A 22,594-nucleotide genomic window follows, 5' to 3' on the forward strand; every position below is an offset into this window, starting at 1 on the left:
TCTGTCATATTAAATTTTCACACTTTAGTTCAATTTTCTATCAGCTCGTTCAATTTTATTGCTGCCTGTTCGCCCCCGTTCCATTCTCCGCACGCCATTATTGTGTGCATCGTTGTATCTTGTGCGCTAATTACCCACCGTGTATTAAAAGAACAAAGGACATTGCAAAATGTAGGTTAAGAGCGGCTCTGTTACACAGAGGTGCGAAGATTAAAATGATCCCCCTTGCACTTAAGTTCTACTTAGTGCCAGCGGACATTATGCTCTCATAATCAGTCGGCTAGACATGCTACCTGTGCAAAACAGAGGCCAGTTAACTTCACTCTGAATACAGAAATGAATGACACACATGCATGTTTCTTCATCAATTCACGTGTTTCTGGATTACACAGAAAGGCTTACTTGCAGCGTGAAATAATACTTAAATTTATGCAATTATATATATTTAAAAAATCGCATTTGCGATAAAAAGGGAAAACCATTGACTCCCGCAATTATGATCATTTTGATATTTTTTAAGCAGAAAAAACACTAGGCGCACAGAAAACCAAGAGATCACTAACGTGAGATCTTTGAACATATACTTCATAGATTTAGTATATATCCTAAAATCGGAGATAATAAAGCAGTGCTCCGTTTTATTTCTGAATTCCTAAAAAAATTTAAATGCTCTAGAAAAAAACGATGCAATCAAATGAGTAAGAGCAAACAAATAATTCATGTTGTAATATACCTATGCTATTTTATCAAGTATAAAATAAATTTCGCTATAAATAGTACAATATTAACTAACCAATCAAATTCAAAGGATTTCGGACGTGTAGGAGAAATTTAAAAGGATGAAAGGAGAAGTTTTAAAATCCTCTAACTGCTGTTAAACAATTAGAAGCAAACCAAATACCTTTATTGCATTTTAGTGCACAAACACATCATGCAGGTGCAGTATGGAGATGTTAGTGAAATAGCAAGCTGCCTCTTACTAAAAAAGAAAGCGGATCTTGCATTTATCTGCCCATTTGGCTTGGCAACCAGAGATATGATTTCAGGGTATTTGGTTAATATACTTGCTAAAATAGCATAGGTATATTACAACAATAAGTAATCGTGACATAATTATTACTCTTTCAACATATTAGACATCGTCTCGCACTATTCCCTTCTGGAATGATGAAATGAGTGAGTTCTGCGCTGGAAATGAAACGAAAGTGAACCACCTGGCGCAAATTTCGCTCAGCGTTTGCCTCTTGGCGCGTGAATTTGATCGCGAATGCAAATTCTCGCTAGCAAAGTGGGTGTTTTGTTTTAAGTGCCACCGCCTGGGTAACTTGTATAACACAGGCAGGCCCGTTTATGTATGTATATGTACTTATACGTGCATATATATTCGCTGGCAGAGTGCTTTTGTGTCTCACTCAGCCATTTGCGCTCATACACACGCGCGCGGGGCGTTATTTCGAGCCCGAGAGTGCGAACGTGTCTGCCGTTTTGGCGGCGAAAGGCAAACACCGCCCGCCGTTTGTCTTTGGGGTCGCAGGTGGCGTTCGCAGAGCTTTTCATCTCCCACAGACGCTGAATTTTTGCACGCGGTCAGATTAATTAAGTAGTGAGCGATGGGGACTGCATTTATCAAGCTGCACTCACTTTTTTAATTACGCCCTGCTAGCGCTTTGCCCCAAAATTTCACCCGTTGTGTGACAGTGATTAAGCGGCCTTTCTTGCTTTATAATGGTCGCTCAGTTACATTCCTGCCCGAGTCAGCAACACGATCGGCCACTTGCTCGCCTTAATTGCGTGCTTCCCATCCTGCTGATAAGAAGTGCTAGTTTACTCTCACCGCGGAATCACAGCTTAAATTTTTCCAATTTCACGTATAACATATTATGCAATATGATAAAATTAATATCAAATATTTTTTTAATGTATTTATTAGACACCAACGGTGTACAACACAGAGTACATTATATAACGATATTATTTATATGCACTCAAGTCTCATTAATATCAAATAAGAGCGGGAAATAATCGTCACTCTAGCGAGCTGCGATAATCAAAGCAAGAAATGATACTGGTTGGTACTCTAACTTTATGATTTTTATAGAGCGTATAAGAGAGTGCAGAGACGTTCGAGTGGTGCACACAAGACAAGATTTTGTTACTCGTTTCACTTTTCGTTGTGCCGTCGGCTGTTTTCAACCAACATTGATTTTTTAATTCTGTTGCACGGACTTTGTTTTGAAAGTAAAGTACTGCTGATGAAGCATGCAGGACCGTAACCTACGCTGCAGGATCACCAGTGTGTCGTCAGGCAGGCTGTATGCGGGTTTGAGGCGATCCTTAGAGACCACGACTTCCTTCTCTTTGATCCGAAGAGTAAAAGTTTTCTCGGTCCTTGCCAGCACCTGAGTCAGAGAGAGTCAGAGCCACCACAAGTTAATATGCAACCCATATTTGAATTAAAGATTTTAATGTAACGAGTATTTGGATTCTTTATGCAAAAGCATTGGAAAATACCATTAAAAAACGAGATCTCCCTTTCCACCCTGCTTCCTTTCAGACTCGACCGCGCTGAAGGGGATGTTTGGTTGTAAAGAGAATTTTTAATTGGGGTCAGTCATAAAGAAGGGAATGCAGCACACCTTCTGCGAGGCATTTGTGCAGGCGAAAGGGTTGCCCGGGAAGAACACAGGTTCCAGTTGGCTGGCTGCGCACCAGCCCTCGTGCATATATGCAGATTCGCGCCGCGAGAACAAAGGAAGCAGCGGACAATTATGCTTTTGTGATGATTAGCTCGAACTGAAAGAACCTAAAGGTCACACAGCTCAATGACCTACTTTTGCAAAATAAGAAGGCACCGTGGAAAGGCCAATTGGTGCTCAGCACGAATGAGCGGGACGAGAATTGTCTCTAGCTTTTTAAGACACAACCATCTAATCTAAGTTTATATACTCATAAAGTTTTGTAATTCGTCAAAAGTTATGAAAAGCTAAGTTTTGCACGAATGAATGGCTTTCTCGTTATTTTTCCATTGCCAAGAATTAAATAATCATTATTGTTTTTAAGAGAAACATACACAATTTTTCCTCGAGTATTCCCGCACCTGTCTGGCACCAACCGGATTTTATTTTTAGATTTCCCTCTGAAAAGGATTGATTTTTAATATCAAGGACGCACTTGGCTGTTCCAATTAAAGAGCATAATTGCGCCTGCCACAGTATGTGAAGAGGAGGACCGCTTTATTAAAGAAAATCCGCGAGTGGCAGCAACTCCACTGCCACGCAGAGAGCACACATTGCCTGCAACGTACGTTTTCTTCCGTCCTGCTGCAACATGCTGGCCTTAAGGGCGTGAGTATGGATTATTTTTTTATTGTTTTCCGCCCACCTGAAAGCGGCGGAAACAACATTATATTTAGCATACTGACGCCCACACAACAAAATATGCCTCTCCTCACGAAAAAAGCGTATGCAACCCGCTCGACTCGCAGGATGCGCAAGATGCATATTATTAATTTTTAAGAAAAGCGAATAATAAAAACATTGCTTGATATATATTATATTCTCTCCCGTGATTTTGAACCAAATTAATTATTATTATTTTTTTAACAAAAGTTTGAAGTTATTTATTTCAGAAAAGCTATAGCGAAGCTTTTTATTATTACTTAAGGATGTATTTTCTCTGCAGTTAGTGACAACTTTAATAGATATTGTTAAATGCGACATACAAAGTTTTTTTAATACAATCCATCATCTTAACCGAGAGTCACTTGAGCTAGCATCTCTTGTGCCAGATCTGGACTAATGCGATGAATTTATTCCAAAGACCTTTTTCAATTTGGAAAATCCACGAGCTGTAATTATTACAGCGTGGAAAAGTGACATCTGGCATTTTTCTGCACCTATTCCCAGTCAGCGATCTTTTAAAATGCTCTTCTCAGCTCAACCGAGTGCACTGAGAAACTTTTAATTAAAAAGCTTTCATCAGAACGAGAGAGAGAGAGAGAGAGAGAGAGAGAGAGAGAGAGAGAGAGAGAGAGAGAGAGAGAGAGAGAGAGAGAGAGAGAGAGAGAGAGAGAGAGAGAGAGAGAGAGAGAGAGAGAGAGAGAGGAGCGTGTGGCAGTGACACACACATGCACACGCGGATCCAGCGAGCTAGAAATAATAAAGGCGGTGAATTACTCGCGTGTGTTGGCGCTGCACGTCCCTGCTATTAATTTTTGTTTTAATTTTAACTTCCATTGTGAGATTGTGTGGCGCAGCTCAGAAATTAGGAGAAGACACGATTAGAAAAAGAGAATACGCGCTTGATTAAAGAATAATTAAACATAGCTTAAAAGAGACCATTAAGGATGCACGTATCCTATTCTATCACGCGGTGAATATTTATTTAGAATAACATTAAACAATATGGAAGAAAGACTAATTATCAGGCGAGAGTTTAATATTGAAGATATATCAGAATCCAAACCTGAGTAATGCCAAAATGCTTGCAATGAAGTGTAATTTAATTAATTTAGTCGTTTGATGTGTTTTTTTAAAATTTGCATCTCTTTTATTGCATAATTTTCCGGTACTCTCTTTTTGCCACTTTTTCAAAACTTCTACCAAAAACAATATTTTTTGTTCTTTTTATTTTTTAGCAGCCTTTTAATTTATTTTCAATTTTCTTTCCAACAAAGGACTGAAACCTTTTAACTTCAAGATTTTGATTACATTTTAGCGGATAATCACTTGGTAAAGAAGCTTTTGATACACTGTTAAATTTCAGCAACCCACACGCGCTTCTCTGCTCGGCAAACTTGCGCGTAATTAAACTTCCGCTCGTTTTTTGCTTCCATTAGCGAAGGGTTCCAAGTTGAAGCTGGAATTAAGCTTTCTCGCGAACGCGTGTGTTCAACTTGATTCTCGCTCCAGCTGCTCTAGTGTGTCAAGCACCGACGAATCGGGCAAAGGGCTGATCCAGCCCCAAAGGGGAATTAACCCATTACGCGTCGATATTGTGCCTGCTGTTGGCGCGGCCGAATGCACACACGGGGCCGCACCACCGCCGCCTGCCGCCTGCTTGGCGGCGGAAGCTGTCCATTTCGAGCAAAAACACAACAACAAGCATCGCGCGTTCGCTAATTTTAGCGCAGGCCGCGCCTATCGATTTTCTCATTACCGCTTTTCTGACGAAGCTTGTCTATGCACATTAACTAGTTACTTTATCAGTGATGCGTCTTACTTGGCAGACGGTAAATGTTGACTTTGGAATATCTTTATTGGATATTTAGACGATAAAGACTAACAACAATTTGTCCCCTGCTGGCAAAACACAAATTTAAATTTATTTCCCTCCGGATCAAAGAGAATATTTATAGGGGATTTTGGCTAAGTCAAAAGTTGTGAGTTCACTTTGATTTAATTAGTGGAGTTTTGTTAATTTAAATATTACTTTAACATTCGGTGATAACTTATCATTGAGTATTTTTATGAATGTACGTTTTATGGCACGACACATAGCTCAAATTTAATCTAAACTCACAACTTGACGGTGGAAACATTATGTTGATAGTGACTGAATGTCTTATCCATATCGATCGCTACGGAGCATGTTTTTTAACTCATCAGTTGTGTAAGCCCTTAGTTTTTCTCTCACACTTTCGCTGTGTGAGAGATAAAAAAGTTATACATTGATGAATCTGGTACACACTTTAGTTAATCAGAGTTTCTTTTATAATTAAATTGATAATATTTAACGAGAGGTCAGGATCTTATTTTTCTTCCTAATGGCTTTAGATAATATGTATGCGGAAAATACCTAATCATCATCCATTATTCTTTGCATAGCATTTGGCGTGAGCTATAGGCATACTCGGTATGGCCTCTGAAACGCACTCTTGCGCTTATGAAAAATGATATAATAATAGTGTCCGCAAAAGAGTGAGGAATAGTTTAGAGATGCAAGCAGCACTAGACTTTCATACACAAAGCCACCTCCAGAACAATGAAGTGGCTCATTAGCCATTCCAGAGATGATGCACTTAAGAAAAATCATCTTTGGGCTGGCGCGGTAGCGATGCACACGCGAACGGGTGAGCCACTTTTGCAGCGGCGGCGGGTGCGCGCGGGCGAAGGAAATCGCGCACTCGGCCGGCCGTTTCGGGCGGAGAGCGAGAGCGCGAGCGATTCGCTCCCCGCCCGCCAGCCAGCCAGCCGAGCCCCTCTCTTCTCTGCGAACCCGAGCCCAGCTGTGGCTGCGAACATGCTTGCTTGCTTAGTAGAATATTTATACTGCTGACACGAACAACACTCCATTGTCGGAGGCGCTGCGCGATGAATGAACGGCCGGACAAGCAGGCAAGGTGATCGCCGGCCCAACGACACACCGTTGTCCCGTCCAGACTAGTGATTCGCTTTTTCCTTACTCGATTGCGATTTCTATGTGACGAGCCGGGCGACAAAGTTATTTCTGAATGCGTGTGAAGGACGCGGTCGCGGCGTCTGGAGAGGGCTAGCCACCGAGGAACAGTTAGTGTCCAGTGGCACCCAGCACCGGCGGACAACATGACCGGCGTCGGCTTCACCATCCCGGAGCTGCGGCTGCCGAGCCAGCTGTCCCTGAACGCGCAGGACGTGCCTAGAAACCTACCCACGTTCCACAGCGGACCTTCGTCCCTGCTCGCACTACCGCACGGGGCCACCCCCAGGAGGCGGCACTCGTGGATTTGTAGGTGAGTCACGAAAACGGTTCTCTCGGTGAAAAAGAAGTTCGGTCTTTTAAAGAAAATAGCCTGCTTCCGCGGCTAAAATTGCATCCCATTTAAGGCTATTTGAACAGTGTCAGTATAGTGAGCAATTAATAATTATTGCTATACTTGTTGTTTGTTGCTATTCAAACCGCACAGGTCTGAAATTTCAGTTAAAAAATATGCATTATGTATGTTAAAAATATTAATTTTGCGAGGGGGGCAGTATTTTCGGCAAACAATACCTTGTTGAATTCTTGGGATATAACAAACATATGATAAGAAATTCCCCAGGAACGCAAGGTCGGAGTTAGCCCTGATTAAAATGACAATTCAACCGCGCTAAAAACTCGATAACACATTTAAATACGTTTTGCACATGAAGGACATTTTCATTTCTCGCGCTGCTTATTATTGGTGTAAGGCTCGAATAACATAACCAAGGAAACAAAGTTAATTGAAGATCGCATGAAATTATATCGTTCTTTTGGTACGCATTATCTTTGATCCTTTCAATTACTTATCTGCAAAAGAAAGGTCACTCCAGTGTGGCAATTGAGCCACTTTTCTAGGATTATGTCATTTCATTCTTTGTAGAGCCGCTTATGTCATGTCGAAGAAAAGAGTTAGGTTGGGTTGGCTGACCAGAGTGCAGCCAACGAGGCATCAAAAATCTTGTATTCTTTTAAAATAAACATGATGTGTGTAATATCTCTCAGTTTACAACAAGATTTCAGACCTAATTTCATAATTATCAAGCTGAAATGAATTGATTCCTGCTAAAGATAATAATGGCTACATGATGATGAAAATAATATTTATTGTTAAATATTTTAACACTGAATTATAATTTAAGTGTAGTTTAAAACGCTATAATCCTTGCAATAATGAACACACTTTTGACTGAGTAGCTGCGCTGAAGCCTTATGACACTATGTTTCACAGTGAAGCACTGAAATCATTCCTCGTTATTCTAACTGACTTTTATTTCCACTTTTATAATTTATGCTTGATGTATGCATGTCATCAAGTTATTTAACATTTCCCAATCGTTATATCTAAGAATAACTGAATTGCTCTACTCTGGCGTAGAAAATTAAATCTGGATTGTCAGCTATTAGTGAAAATTATACACACAGAATAGAGCCATTCAGTTTGTATTTTAGTTTTTAATATGAAAGTGTTTGTATTTATTTCTTCTTTGATTTCCCCATTGGTTTAATTTAAGAAAAAAATAAGATGCGGAGTGTTAAACTGTAGAGGCTGAACAAGGGTGCTATATATATATATATATATATATGTATATATATCATTTGTGGACACTATATTAAAAATACACAGAACACGTTGTTAAATAAACACATGCCGTTTCTTGTACATTAAACTGGTTAGTAAATCCAACTATTTGTTGAGATTCTCCAGGGTATTTTGGAGTTTGCATAAACAACAAAAACATTGTGTGGCGAATAAATTTAATTCCCAGTGTGCTGGTTTTTGAATTCGGCGCCCTTTTCCAAACACAATTTGAGCCGTCAGCAGTGCGTTTTCGTGCTAATAAATTTGTCATCCGCCGTCGCTGTCGGCCGCGTAAATATTTTAGCGCCGCTTTGTGTGCCTCTACCGTGTGTGCGTATTGTATTCGGATTCGTGGGCCGGCCGGTTTTCAGTGCCAATGGCAGCGTACACACACAGCATGGGCATTGTTCGTTCCCTCGCTCAACGTCGTCCCAGAATGGCTCCTTTGGCTTCCCTTGCACTGCCACACTGCTGATAATCTGATAAATGCACGCACAACAAGCAACTGGCGTCAAAAATAACCACATATCGCTCGTCACCTTCTTTTTTACTGCCAAATAGATTTAGACGCTGCCAGAAACTGCATTTTTCTCGAATCACGCCGCGATCGAGGAATTCTGGCTTAGTTTTGTTGGGCTTTACCGCATTGAAACGTATCTTGTAAATTTATTTTCAAATATCAAATTCAAACTAGGATTTGTTATTAGACATTTTCTGATATCAAGACACTTTCTTTAGCGCCCAAAGACACACTTTTCATTCTTCAATGAATTCGAAACAGGTCTGCATGACCACAGCATATTTGTGCAATAAAACAGACTCATTTCAGCATGTTAAGCGACCGTCTTGAACAAAACGTGCTGGAACCGTGTAATGCTCTTGTACAAGAATTGCTATTTTCTTGTTGAAAGAATAATAATTTCGCTTCAAATCGACAACTTAACTTGAAAATGTAAAAGGAGGCCATAGCTATATTAATTTTTGTTCCATTGGAGCCAATCGATCCATATAAGAGGGCCTAACTTTTAGTAATCCCGTCAGCAAGAGGACAAAAAGTATTTTTGAAAGAGGCTTATTTGCGATCGTAGCGATTCCGATCACACAGTCAGTCGCTGCTGAGCAGCATTTCTGCCAGTGCGCCCTGTGTGTAATAAATATGATTTATGCGCCGTCGCGGGCGACAACTTTGTGTGCACAGTGTTGCATGTTGATGAAGATAGCTGGAGAGCTTGATTGTTGTCTCGTTTGAAGAGGAAGCGGGCCTGTGGGGGAGACTACAGCAAATTTATTTGCTCATAGAGTGCATAATATAGCGACTGCAACGGTTATCTCGCTGCGATCGGAATCAGAATGCACGTCCCGATAGGATGCTGCATTTAGCACCATGCTGATTTGTTGTCGTTGTGAAACGCAATAAAGTGCGTGCAGTTTTAACCTTGAGTGTTTGATTCGCCTGAGGGAAGATATTTTCAGAAAAAAACATAAAAGAAAGTTGAAATAGGGATTCCAAAGTGTTCCGAACATCTGTTGTTAAAATAATAGCGATAATTACATAAGCAAACATTGATGAGATGACTTAACACACGACACGAAGTGAGGCAAATAAAGGCTTCTGAATGGAGACATTCAACCTCGGTGGGAGATTTAGCCAAACAGATCGGTGGCGCACGTAGGCAGACCGCTAGTCGAGATTCGCGAAACTCCTTCACGCTTTGTGTGCCAAAACTTGCTGTCAATGCTCGAAGAATACCGGGAGCCGTTTGTTTTGATAATCCTCTGGCTCACGCAAGTTTAAGTGTACTAACAAAGTAGGTCCGTTAGCATTCATTTTCCGTGCGCTAAAAGCAGTTCTAAACGCTGGGACCAAATCTTAATTTCAAATAAGTTCTTATAAATTAAAAAGAAAACATTGTTTTCCCTATAGTGTTGGTTAATTTTTATGTTGTGTTAGAAAGAGTTAATTGCCATCCCTGAACAGTTCCAAAAAAATTTCTGACATTCTGTTTTCATTTTCTTTAAAAAATAGATGCCTGTAGTTTCTTGATTTTTTTAATACATATATACGTTTCCAAATTGCCTTCCAAGTTGGATTTCCTTTATTTTTTCCTCTCCAGTTGACGTCAGAGAAAGCTGGAATCCGCCTTCAAGCTGTTTCACGAACTAAAATAAACAAGCAACGATCTTTGTTTTGATTCAAGGTTTCAAAACAAACAAATAGCATAATATTACGACGACAGAGCCAATTGCTTGCTTGTCTGCTCACCAGAGAGCATATATATGATATTTCTTATCTCCAGGGATGATACTTATGAGACACCAATAAAATTTTGCAAATCTTTATTGCTATTAAACCAGATGAAATTTCTGCATTGTATTGCCCTTATCAAATGGGTATACAAAATATATTGTGCTTCATAGATGACTGTCTTTATTTTGATACATTTGATTTAAACCATAATACGTTTTGACTCATCATCTCCTTTTGGTACAACTTTCTTAATTGGACATTCATGAGCAAGTTGTAATAACTCTATTACTCAATTGAGCTCTGATTTGCCTTAAATTCATCGCTCTAGATAGTATTATTCTTAATACGCAAGCCCACAGAAACTTCTACGCCACATTCCATTAGAGCCGGTGACGCGCATCTGCATTTACGAGAACGCCTCGCTGACGGTTGAGGATCGGTCTAAATCGCCTTCATATTTCAGCCTAATTATTTCCATTGTCGGGTCTCGGGGGCTGCGTGTGAGGCTGAGCGTCGTCGTCTTTGGTGCTGTGGGTTCTCCTGCCAGAAGCAGAGAGCATCGCCAGATCCTGCGTGAGAATTAACCCTCAGTGCACGCTCGATTTCAGAGATTCAGAGAGGGAGCACGGGCCTTTATTATTTCTCGCCTGAGCATAACTTGTGTGTTGGTGGGCTGCTGGCGAGAGCAAATTAATTAATTGGGTGACACTTGAAGTAATTGGTCCATGGCGTCAGGCTTTCTACCGTGCTCCCTTAGGCTATATCGGAACATCTAAGCACCAATATCTATCTTGCAGCCCAGTGAAAAGTTTGCCCTTGACCATGGTGGGTGATCTTGTACTGAAGGGGTTTGTTTGGGTGCCAATTTTTTAAGCTAAGAAATCAATATTCAATCACCAGCTCTGTCGATATTGAAAAGAAAAGCGGATTTAACAAAGAGAAAGAAATCCAGAATCTTCCATCTTCCCGTTTAATTTCAAGTCAATGGAAATTCATTTATGGGAGCAAATATTCATAAATCGAGAGCTCATCTCGTCGCATGTGGAGGGATTATACAGTTTATTTGAACACGAAAAGGTTGCTTCATAAATGATACTGCCACTCGCGTGTAACGCGATTTACGAGTTTCGCGCTCATGACGCACAGTTCGCACGCCCATAAAGTGCGAAATAAGCGCGGCCAATAAAACGTTTTGCTCAAACACGCCTTATCTGCGCCAAATAAAGTGGCGCACGCAAAAATTCGGCGGGAAGCGCTCAAAAATCGATCGCTGGCCGCGCTCCAAGTGCAAAACTCCCGAATTTTCGGCGGACCAGCAGCTTTAAAAGCGGATATAGATTAGGGTGGCCGGTCGTGTGTGGCGTTTCATCGCATTAGCACACGAGGCCAGGCAGACAAAGGCCGATAAGGGCTCTCATTAAACCGCACCCAAATCCGACAGCCGAACCGGCGTGTGTGTGTGTGTGTTTGTGTGTGTATGTGCACTTTTTCCCGACTATTGTTTTCGTCGGGGCGGGTGGTCCGAAGCTGGCTGCTGGGTCAGCCGCCCTGCAAACGACTATTTCGGGCCGAACGCGAGAGGGGAAGATAAACTAATGAAACACAAAGCTGCCAGAGAGAGAGAGAAAGAAAGAGTCATCAGCGCGCGACTCGCTACACTATACAACAGTGGCAGGCAACTCGTCGTTGCTTTTATTGACACTCTGTTTCTTCAAGGCCCTTTTTTACAGCTGCCATTGGTTTGTGCCAGGGGTTTGGGGGCTTTAAAGAGCAAGCCAACCGAAGAACCAACTCAGGATGCAAACCGTTTTTTTAATCACGCTCGTGCCATTTCTTAGTACTTTTAGCTTCTAGGGCATTCAACAACACATTCCATTTATCCATTTAATTTTTATTTTTGCATTTGGTAATTGCAGTATTAATGCATTCTTAGAACAAGATGTTGTTGCATTTTCATCGTAAACAATTTGAATGAGTTAACTTTGTAACTACACGAGAATTATTTTTGCTTGCATATTCAATTCATTAACCAGCTAATTTCAAATTATAAATGATTTCACCGAAGAAATAGGTCGCTTTGTTTTACGATGGTTAAAAGCAAGATTTTTAATCTCCTCACGACCGTCAGCGCGCAGGAACCAGTGGGTTACCACAATTACATTAAATACAATTATGGTTCTTACAACGGTTAGAAAAAGTAGGGACTTCTAATTTTCTTTTCCTCTTTATTGTGTAACTTGTCGTTTGTGGCATATCTTATCAGGTGGCTAGTCTGCAAACATACAAGTTTTAAATATCCTGCTGCGTTTTCAAATACTACTCTACCTTGAAAGTAGGCATACCTAAACAAATTCACTTGCCTGTCGGGCAGTTGTGACGCTAATCTTTTTTAATTGGGTTCTAAAAATGGACAAATTTCTGCTCAGCATTGAAACAGTGTCAGTGGCTGCTCCTCTGAATTTATCTTTCGATGCTTATTTTTGTAGACATCAGACACTAACTCTCTTTTCTCACGCCTCTGTTGTTGATGCTTCGCCGCCCACTTTTGCGTCAATTTCCGATTCCTCAGGCTGCTTTTTCAAATAAACTTCGGCCTAAGGACATGGACGATATTGTTTTTGACTCTCTCTCACTGCCGTTTATTTTCCTTGCGAGGAGAGCGCTGTAACTGTTTCCAAGAGTCGATAAACTTGCGCCTGTTCCTCCAACGGATTCCGCCATCCCAATGCAGTGTAAACTTCAAAGACTTTTGAGTTGGAAAAAAATCATCACACACGCACCTTGGCCGCCGTCCAGCCGACGATTTTCGTTCATTTTACAGCCGATTCACAGGCGCGCGACATTATAATTGGCAACACGTGAGAATTCGTGTTAGCCTGTTAAATTATTCCTAACAGTCCGTGTTTCCGTGATTGGCAACACGGTTCGCGTTTGTTGCGGTCAACTTTAAATACTAGTTTGAAAGAGTTCTTGTCAGAGATTATTTTTTTAAATTTGAAATTTCCCGCATCTAAAGTACATTTCTTGTGTTGGCTAAATTCAATCTCAGTTCCAATCATGAGGGATTGTTAGTGAAAACCGAGGATAAATCAATTTATTGTTGATGTTTTGCTGCTTTCATTCAACGCGACGCCAGCTGTAGCTGGGTTTTTACTTGCTGCAGCGAATAATAGCGAGATTGATAAGCCTGCGATCGAGTTCGACTTTGATAGAGGCGTCGTTTGTAACGAGATGAATGTTTATCGGAGCGCCGTCGGCAAAAAGCGAAACGCACGCATAATCCAGCGTTATATATGTACATATACACCACATCAGCAGCACTCGCGCAGTCAATTTGCCACCTTGCTCATTTCCATAATGACTGCTAGCGAACTGCGTCGTGTAATATGTTACTGTGTCAGAATTATGGCCGCGCCATTTATAACAAAGGCAGAGGAGCCCCCTTAAATTCGCGCGGGTCAAAAGAAGTTCTGAAAGCAATAGCGAACAAAACTTGTGCCGATAAATTTTGCGTGTTTTTGCGCTCTTCTCGCCCGCCTAGCGATGACACACGGCGTGATGTATATTTGCGGCCTTCGAAGTTAGTTTGCGACGAAATATGAGAAGGAAAAGCTTGAGAACTGTCACCGTATCTGCTGCACAAAAATCTCATATCACTCTGGTTTGCTCGATTGGAAAGAAATCCCAGTTTTGGCTCTGGATAGTAATGAGATGCAATGTTTTCAGTTTGTGAAACAAAGTTTCAATTTATATCTGCTGAATTTTTTTTTACTATCCTAAATAAATTTTAACTAGCGTAGAAAATATTTTTCCCTTAGTTTTCTGTGCAACATTTTAGTAGATCAACTTTGTATTGTACCTCATACGGTATCCAAGTTAGAATATGTATACTTGAATCAAAAGTGTTGCTGTCACTAACTGCAGCAGTACTATATTGGGATATTATTCCGTCTATTTTGAGCCTTGTCAAACCTCGCATTTGAGCTTACCAGCAGTGTATATAGATATAAGAATTATGTGGAGCAATTTAACGTGATTTTAATGGTTTTTGCAGCGTTTTTAATAAAACCCAAGAAACAGTAAAATACATTTTGATTTCCTAATATGGATGAGACCGTTAAAATGTACAATCATCGTATAAAGATATTATTATTTTGAACGTTTTGATCCATAACACCCTTAATACTATACCTTCGATATACCTTAATTAATAATATGAATGTACTGACAAATTATGACAATAAACAGATCAGAAAACTGAATCATTTTACAGACTTCTTCATCCATCAACCTATCTACAAAAGCTTATGTGTTAAAATTAGAACTAAACAAGTTCAATTCTTTTTAAAACCTAATCCTAAAATGTACACTTCAAACGTATTCTGAAGTGTTTTCGTTCAGTTACTGCTTGCGTTGGCAGGAAAAGCTTTAACATTTTTGTTTCTGAGAAATTGAAATTTATTTCAAATCATCCATACACTTGAGAAGCAGTCATATATATAGCCTAGCATCTTACTTGGTCCATGAATTTGAATCAAATAAACACTCCAGCTTATTTTAATGATCATTAAATATATTTCTGGCACCATCTAAGAGTGTCACTGAAGGTCAAGAATTATGAATAATGATCACGGATAGATTTAGGCCATTAGCTTGGATATGTAGTGCCAAGTGAAAATTTTTCTAGCCCGTCCATGAGGTCACATAAAATTAAAATTAGCCCCAGAGGAGCGTGGATGCATTACACTCTGGCGCAGAATTAATTAGCCGCAGAAAACAGTGATTTTTGGCACGATGCCGAGTCGTCGGCTCGAATTTCCAGTTGCCACGAATCGTTCTCTCTTTACCTGTTAGCCGGGGTGAAATATGCAACCAACCCTCGAGAGGGTGCGCCCACTAATTTCCTCTCTGAGCCACTCTCTCAGCTTGAATAGGGCAATTGAATGGAAGTAATTCGCACAAATGGAACTCGTTTCAGTCTAGCGAAGGGGAATTTGATGAAAGTTTTTGGCTCAACTTTTTTGACCACCACTTTTTATTGGGAGATTAATTTATTTAAATGCAATCAAATCATGGGTGTCTTTCCTTTTCTGCATGGTTATTTTTGAATTATTATATTGAACATTCATACTAATAGCAACGTGTATCCATTATATATTTATTTTTCCTTTTAATTTTGGATGTCTTACTTAAAAATTAAGACCTTAAAGGTTTGAAATACTATAAAACTATTTCTATACCAATCAATCTTTGTTTATATACGCCTTGTGTTTTAAATTAAAACCAGCCCGTTGGCTCGCATTGTTAAGGCACTCTCAGGAGTGTCAGAGCAATGAGAGGTATTTGAGCAGTTCGGAGATCTAATACTGGCTACCCAATGTCAGAAATGGCAAAAAGTGGTTAGTTTAGTGACTCGAATTGCTCAAATTGCTCAACGGGCTGGGAGGCGCACCGGCGCCGACTCGCTACTTGCTGGTTTGCACCTTTCCAGCATGCGTGATTTGGCTTCACGGGACGAATGTTTAGCGTTTCAATGCAGTCCTCGGTGCGGAGGCAAGTGGCCCTTGAGTGGGCTGGGTCCCTGTGCGGCCTGGTGCGCCCATGTTATCCGTTCGCGGTGTTATTGGGACCCGGGTTTCAGTATTCGTGCTAGTGCAGTGCGCGCCCTTCCCGGTCCTCCGGTCCTCGGACAGGGATAAAAAGAGCAAAAAAAAAAATTAGAATCGTCTGTAAATTTGTCTAATACCTTCTAAAAAATAATTAATAATAGTCATTGAAAAACACAAAGCTATGGTTTCCAGGAATTTACGTATTTAACGGTAAGCCTCCTTTTGACTTGGACGTTCGTGTGGTTTGAATTTCCGGGCTGCGCTCGACTCTTTTCACAGATTTCTTTGCTAATAGACGAGTGTTGGTGGTCGGCTTGTCTGCTCATTTGTCGTTGGGAATTAAAAGAGCCACCGCCCGGTGCGCGCTTTACACAAGAACAAGACTAATTCGGTTAAGGATGCTCGCGCGCACATATAAAGGGAGGGCGAAATGAATTTAATGAGGGCTTGCGAGAGGTGGGCGGACGAGCACACTTTAATATTCCACTCACTTTTTGGACCCTCGGGAAGGGAAAGAATGAGCTGGATGAGAAGCTGTGACAAGTTGAAAGCCCTTAGCAGCGGTTTGTAAAGAAAAGTAATGCACATCTCAGGCTTCCAACGACTACTTAACTGCTTTTTATCATTTCTTCTTGGTAAATATTGGCCAAAAACTTTGAGGATATGAACCAATTGTCGCAACGGTAGCTCCATTTATTCATTGATGAGCTTAAGTTTATTTTTATAATGTCTCTCCAAGAAGTTGGCTTGCATTGTTATAAGCACATGATTTGCGTGCACGTTACAATGTGAGAATCTGAGCGATGTTTGGATGTCGAGTGCAGGCTGATATGCCTAATTTTGACTCCCTTTGCATTGCAATGACGAGTTCATAGGGAGGTTTGCAAAAGCTAACTTGCTGGTTTGCTCCTTTCTAGCATGCTTGAATTAATTTCACAATTAACTAATGTCTAGCGTTTCAATTAAAAGGAATCGCGGTGCGGGGGCACAAACTCGAGCTGGTCCATTTCTGGACAAGGCTTCCTCCTATGAGGCCCGTGCGCCCATGTTATTTGTTCGCGATGTTGTTGGCAAACAGAGTTTTGTTGGGAAATGGAGTTTTTGGGAGTTGATCGCTGTCAGGAGGTCGCCCATCTCGAAAGAGATGAAATATACATTTTGTAATTAAATCCAAAGTGTTAATCATAACCCTCAACAATCCTTTATTTGGTAGAGTTCAACTAGGAAATGAGCAACGCGATTGACCTGAATATCCAAAGAGAAAACATTAAACTGCTCTAGTCAAGGCGAAATCATCCTTGGCATGCTATTTCACTTCCCTTTGCTTTGCATTTCTCGGGTGGCTTCCTCTCGGCGATATCCCTAGAGACGGTCATGACTGACGCATTTCGTCCCGCACAGTATTAATTTTGCATGAAGGATATACCATTATCGCCCTACTTTCCTGTCGTTTCGTAAGTCGACAGCATGTCCGTGATGCATCCCCACAAAGCATCATTATTGAATTTGCACCATTCTTATTGCGTGCCTTAGGCGGACGCCGAGGTAATTAAGAATATGGAGCATTAAACATGCACACATAGCAGCGCAGCACCTAGCGGCACGCAACTCGCCCGCTATCACCTGGCAAAAAGCTCTATTTGCGTCACAGACTGCATACAAGTTAAGCTGCTTTTATCAAATACACTTATCTTGCGTTTTCTAGAAAACGCATGTGAGAGTGAAATTCAAAATATAACAGTCCGAAAGGAGAGATTGGAGTGTGATAAGTTTCCTCTGGGGGCTCCGAAAATTAAGAAGATTGCATCTTTTGAAAATATAAAAGCTCTCTTCGACAGGTTATTAAGGACCATTAAATATATAATTCTAGACATTATTTTTTCGCTCGTTTCAGAAAAAAATTCGAAAATCAGTTTTTAGTGTTCATGGGGAGAAATCTTTTCATTTTTTCCCAAATAATATTTTGTTTCAACGTGTTACAGGAGTTAAAATTCCTTTGTATACCGATCAAAAACCCATTCCATTAATTACAAAATAAATCCTCAATTGATTTTTGAAATAGCGCCTCTTAATTGGTAAATGTAATGGAAATTCGAGAAACAATACTTATTTATTTTTATATAAGTAGGGTCCATATTACTAGTGTCATATTTTTCATTTTGATTTTCTCCGATGCCATCCTCTTTTTCTTCTGCTCGAATACACATAAACATTTCGCAGTGTTGAGTCTTCTGCCGTTCCATTTAGCATCACAGCCGTCGAGCAAATACAATGCGAGTGATGAGATACGCAAGCTACTCGCTCGAGTCGGCAATGTTTCATTTATTGTCGGCGCAAATTGGAGTCTTCTGCGCGTTCGACTTGGAAGAAGAGGAATATTGCACGGGAAAGGAATCGCTTATTCCAAGGTCAGAGGCAAAAAGGCGCGCACAAACATAAATCGACGTTCAGCTCTCGGTAGTCGGCTCTAGCTCAATAGGTTTATTTCAAAGCTGCGCGAATCCTTCTCTGGGGAGTGCACACGTCTCGGGCAAAATTAGATGATTTTAGGAGTCAATCTCGAATAGCGGCCTCTTCCCTGATCAAGGGACAAACGGCATGGAGAGCATTATTGTGGGCGGACAAATTGGTTAAACATTTAGAGCAAGCAATGTTTGGATTTGGGTTAAAGGAGAAGTAAATCTGAGAAAACATTTCTATCATTCTTGCAAATAAAAAATTATTGGAATTATATCTACTTTTTCAGTTAAATATCTGCAATGGAGAAAATAATCAAACAACTCGCGAAATCCATCCAATTAAAATAATATTCCCATTTTTAAATTAACTGGAACCAGCCGCACAGCATCATTAGAAAAATATATATAGATTTTCCGCGACTGTGTGTTCATTTCGCAATCCGATGATTCAAAGAAGTCGCAGCCAAAGATATTGAAAATAGAATCAAAATCCCAAAGTTCGATTTGACCGCACCTTTTCAGACTTTATTCGCTGAGACCGTACTTTCTCATCACGCATCGAAGGATAACTTCGTATATAAATATTTTCTCGTTCAGAAAATGAGAATGAGAAGGGTTCGTCTGGCCGTTGCGTCTGCTGCGACTATGTGCTGCGCAAACTGATAGACAAATTTCCTTTTCGGTCGAAATTCGTGCCAACACTGCAGATGAGAGAAGGCTCCCGACAAAAACCAAACACGAAAAAACTTTTAATACGCGCGACACATTCTATCAACGGCTGCGAATGTGCGAGGAATTTTGATTTCAGCCATGTCCCAAGTGCACGCGCGGGCAGGTGGCCGCGTGTGAATTCCCACACGTGATCGCTCGCGCTGCGCTCTCGCATTCAAATATGGACCGAAACGGATTAATCGAATGCTCTTTCGATGTGCCATTCGCTAATCGAAGCCAGCCTCGTAAAAGTAATTAAGCGCTTAATTGGATTGCGCTACCGAGGCGATATCGCAGGCCGAAAGCAAGTCTGCTTGTTTTGATCGTGCCAGCCAAGGACCCCGCTTGATGGCTTTTAACTTTCATTATCCTCGCAGCCCCACTGATTGAAATGGCAATCAAAACGGTTTGTTTTGGTTGCTCTAATCGAATCCATCGGCCAGGTTACTAAAGAACAATTTATTGTGTCATAAGTTTGCTTCTATCATTGTTATTGTTCATGTTCACGTGCAACTCGTGTAGGAAAGACATTAACCAAGGAACCACACTCTAAAATGGTATATTCTCTCGGGGCATTTTCGGTTGATTTAATATTTTTTCATTATTAAGGACGGTCAAAGTACATCATAATGTATAAAAAATATACTTGTTTCCTTTAAATTGTTACTGCATCCTTGCATGTAATATGAACTTTTAATCACCTAAAATTAGGATATTTATTGATTCTATATAGAAGCTCAAATAATCTATACTGCACAGGAAGTCACGAAAATTACATAATATATCAACGATACTTTAAGACTAAATTATTTTTTTAAGTATCTGGAGACTTAGTTACCATAACCTTATCTGTCACATACGGTTTAAGTTTGAAATATGAATTTTAATTTACAATGAAGCCCTATGCCATTGGTCATTATGAAATTGCAAATTAAAAGAAATAGAGGGGCATGCATGTTAAATTAGTAAATCATGTTTTTAATATAACTCCTTCAAATATTAGTTCTTGAGGGAATTAACAATCTAAAGATTGAATTTCCACTTTCTTATTTCTAGTTTCAACCGTGCTAATTCCTATATAATGGCTTTAGTCCATTACTATACGAGCGGCTGCGTTCTCTAGTTTTAGATTGCATCCGTCGAGAGGGCCATTTCAACCCTTACATTCATCAATCTTTCTGTTTGGTAAAAAATCCAGAGCAGTGCGTTTTTCTCGATAAGCCAGGCTGTGTGCTTCCGCATCCGCTCCCTGGAAAAGCATGAGCAGAGATCTGCTGGCGGTCAAAAATATCAGATTGCGTTCACTTTTGCCCAAGAGAGCGTGTTTTGCCGAGATTGCGGCAAAAGTAGCGTGCAATTAAGGGGCCTGCGGCGACGGCTCTGGCGTCCCGCGGAGCAATTTCTCGGCTCCGGTGGTCGTGGGTGCTTATCACCGCCGGCAGCGGCAAATAAATAGCCATAATACTAATGAGTTTCATTGAGGCGGAACAGACGCAGTTGTCGAGCTTGCATGCACGACTCTCGCAGATAATTTTATATACATTTAGTTTAAAAAAGATAAAAGCAGCGTTGCTTGCTTGCTCTGCTCGCCACACATTGCAGAGAGAGGATGGGAAAACTTGTATTCTCGGTAAACAAACCATAAAATCACACCGAGCCTTTGCTGCAACAAAAGGCGCTGAGAGACGCAAAAGCATAATTGTTTGCTTTGCATGAGCTCGTGCCAACCGCCATCAGCTGCCAGGCCAAATTTTAGCCCGATAAAGAGCATGTTTTTTGTGGTTATGAAAAGAGATAATTTTTGACAGCTTTGATTTTGAATTTGCTGTAAATTTTTAGAAAATCTAGACAAATTTCACTTTCCTCTGAGACGGATCTTTTCTTTTTGACGAAAGCTGTTAAAACTGCACAATTGCTCATTCTTCTCTAATTTCATGTTTCTATTCTTTACTCAGTTTTTTCAAAATACATTGAGTTTATCATAAATTTTTATATAAGGGTAGATACTCAGATGAATAAAATATATACCATTTGTCATTGCTATGAAAACTGTATTTATTTTTACCTTAGCTCAAGAACTGCGCATCTAAGAAGCTTTGCAAGTCAGTATAAGTGTCCAATGCTGAAGAGGCATCTAAAAATAAATCCTACTCATGGGCCATTTCTTTTTAACTACGCTGTAAACTGTGCAATCAATATCACAGCACTTACAAGTAAATCTTGCCTCTTATTGTTGACACTGCGTTTGTCAGCTGGTAACTATTGCAAGTGTGAATCGCATTTACAATATTTTCTTACTGTCTTCTACAAATCTTGAGACTATTTTGGAATTTAAAATTTTAGGATTAACTATTAGAGTAAAAGACCAAATAAGGAAGTCAACTTGAGATATAATTTACAATGGCTTCACTTATTTGCAGTAAAATAAGGAATGAGTTGTTAAAAGTGATAAATTGCCAAGAAAGTCGAAAATCACACGCTGGCTTCATTGGTAGCCATAGAAAAATCTTCTGAGTAGAATTTTGATTAAATTTACAGTGCGGTTAATCTTGTTGTGAAGAAATTTATACCATCTCATAAGTTTATTTTTGTCTGCTTTCAGGTAAGCAACAGAACAAACTGCGAGTTGCAAATGAGGGTGTTAGAGAGGTACGTCAGAAATAAATTTCAACGTCGCAAATCTGCATTCGAGCGAGTCAGAGCAAAGAGTGGTGCGAACGGCGGTAAAGTTTGCGTTACAAAAGCACATCCGCGGGTGCAAACGAAACAACTGCGACACGAGCTTCGCACTGACGTGTAATCAAGTTAAATTGGCAACGGGCTCGCAGGAGACTCAATAGGGGGGTTTCTGGCAACTTTTCACACTAAAAGCGAGAAAAGAACGCACGGAAAATACCATGGGACGTGATTTGCCACACGTAGTGATTTTGAATTCGGTGCTAGGGTTGGGGGTAGGTGCGGTTTTTACGATGATGTATTATGACACTCGTCGCCGCCGGGATTGTGCAGCTTTCCCCGCTGGAGGAATTTTGACTTTCAAATTTATGTGCCTGGCGCGGATCTATGGAAAATCGGGCTGGTCGATTAGGGATATAGCAGCCTCACAACCATTTTCACTGGGTGCAGTGATGCTTGTGGTGTGCTCTTTTTCATCGTTTAAACTTTGAGGACTGAAAATCCTCCATAGTGGAGCATGAGGGTCGTGAACTTGCGATTCATTCTCATTCATTTGGTTTTAGCTTGCTTAGAAATCGTTCTAAAGTAGAACCATTTCACTCATCTTTTGGATGAATATTCCTTTTATGAGGTTTCACTAGCGGTGTAATTGATAAGTCAGAGTTGTTTTAAAAATGTAAAAATGGAAATGATAAGTATGTACAGGAAACTTTAAATCAACAATATTGTTACAACACTAATTATTACCAAGTATTTGAATTATTCAACTTGTAGCCGATGTATGGCTTGTATCTTGAAACGCGCATATTGGAATGGAACTCTACTGCCTTTTATTCCTTTCCATGCACTCTTGCGCAGTTGGCGCACCACC

The 22,594-nt window shown here is 40.4% G+C and overlaps 1 protein-coding gene across 2 annotated transcripts in view; it reads left to right on the top strand.

Annotated features, from left to right (window-relative positions):
* The window catches only part of dnc (phosphodiesterase dunce), a 234,198-nt gene that overhangs the window by 52,413 nt on the left and 159,191 nt on the right, over positions 1-22,594 (top strand). Inside the window, exon 1 of one of the 2 annotated variants that reach the window (XM_065497233.1) lies at positions 6,255-6,709. The exons of the other annotated variant lie outside the window; for it this stretch is intronic. Within the exon in view, the coding sequence (XP_065353305.1) occupies positions 6,543-6,709 (167 nt within the window). The 5' untranslated portion in view covers positions 6,255-6,542. Of the gene's footprint in view, positions 1-6,254; positions 6,710-22,594 lie in introns of those variants that run through there. 2 annotated transcript variants of the gene reach the window in all.

This window comes from Cloeon dipterum, chromosome 1 (genome assembly GCF_949628265.1).
Source record: "Cloeon dipterum chromosome 1, ieCloDipt1.1, whole genome shotgun sequence".
Taxonomy (NCBI): Eukaryota; Metazoa; Arthropoda; class Insecta; order Ephemeroptera; family Baetidae; genus Cloeon; species Cloeon dipterum.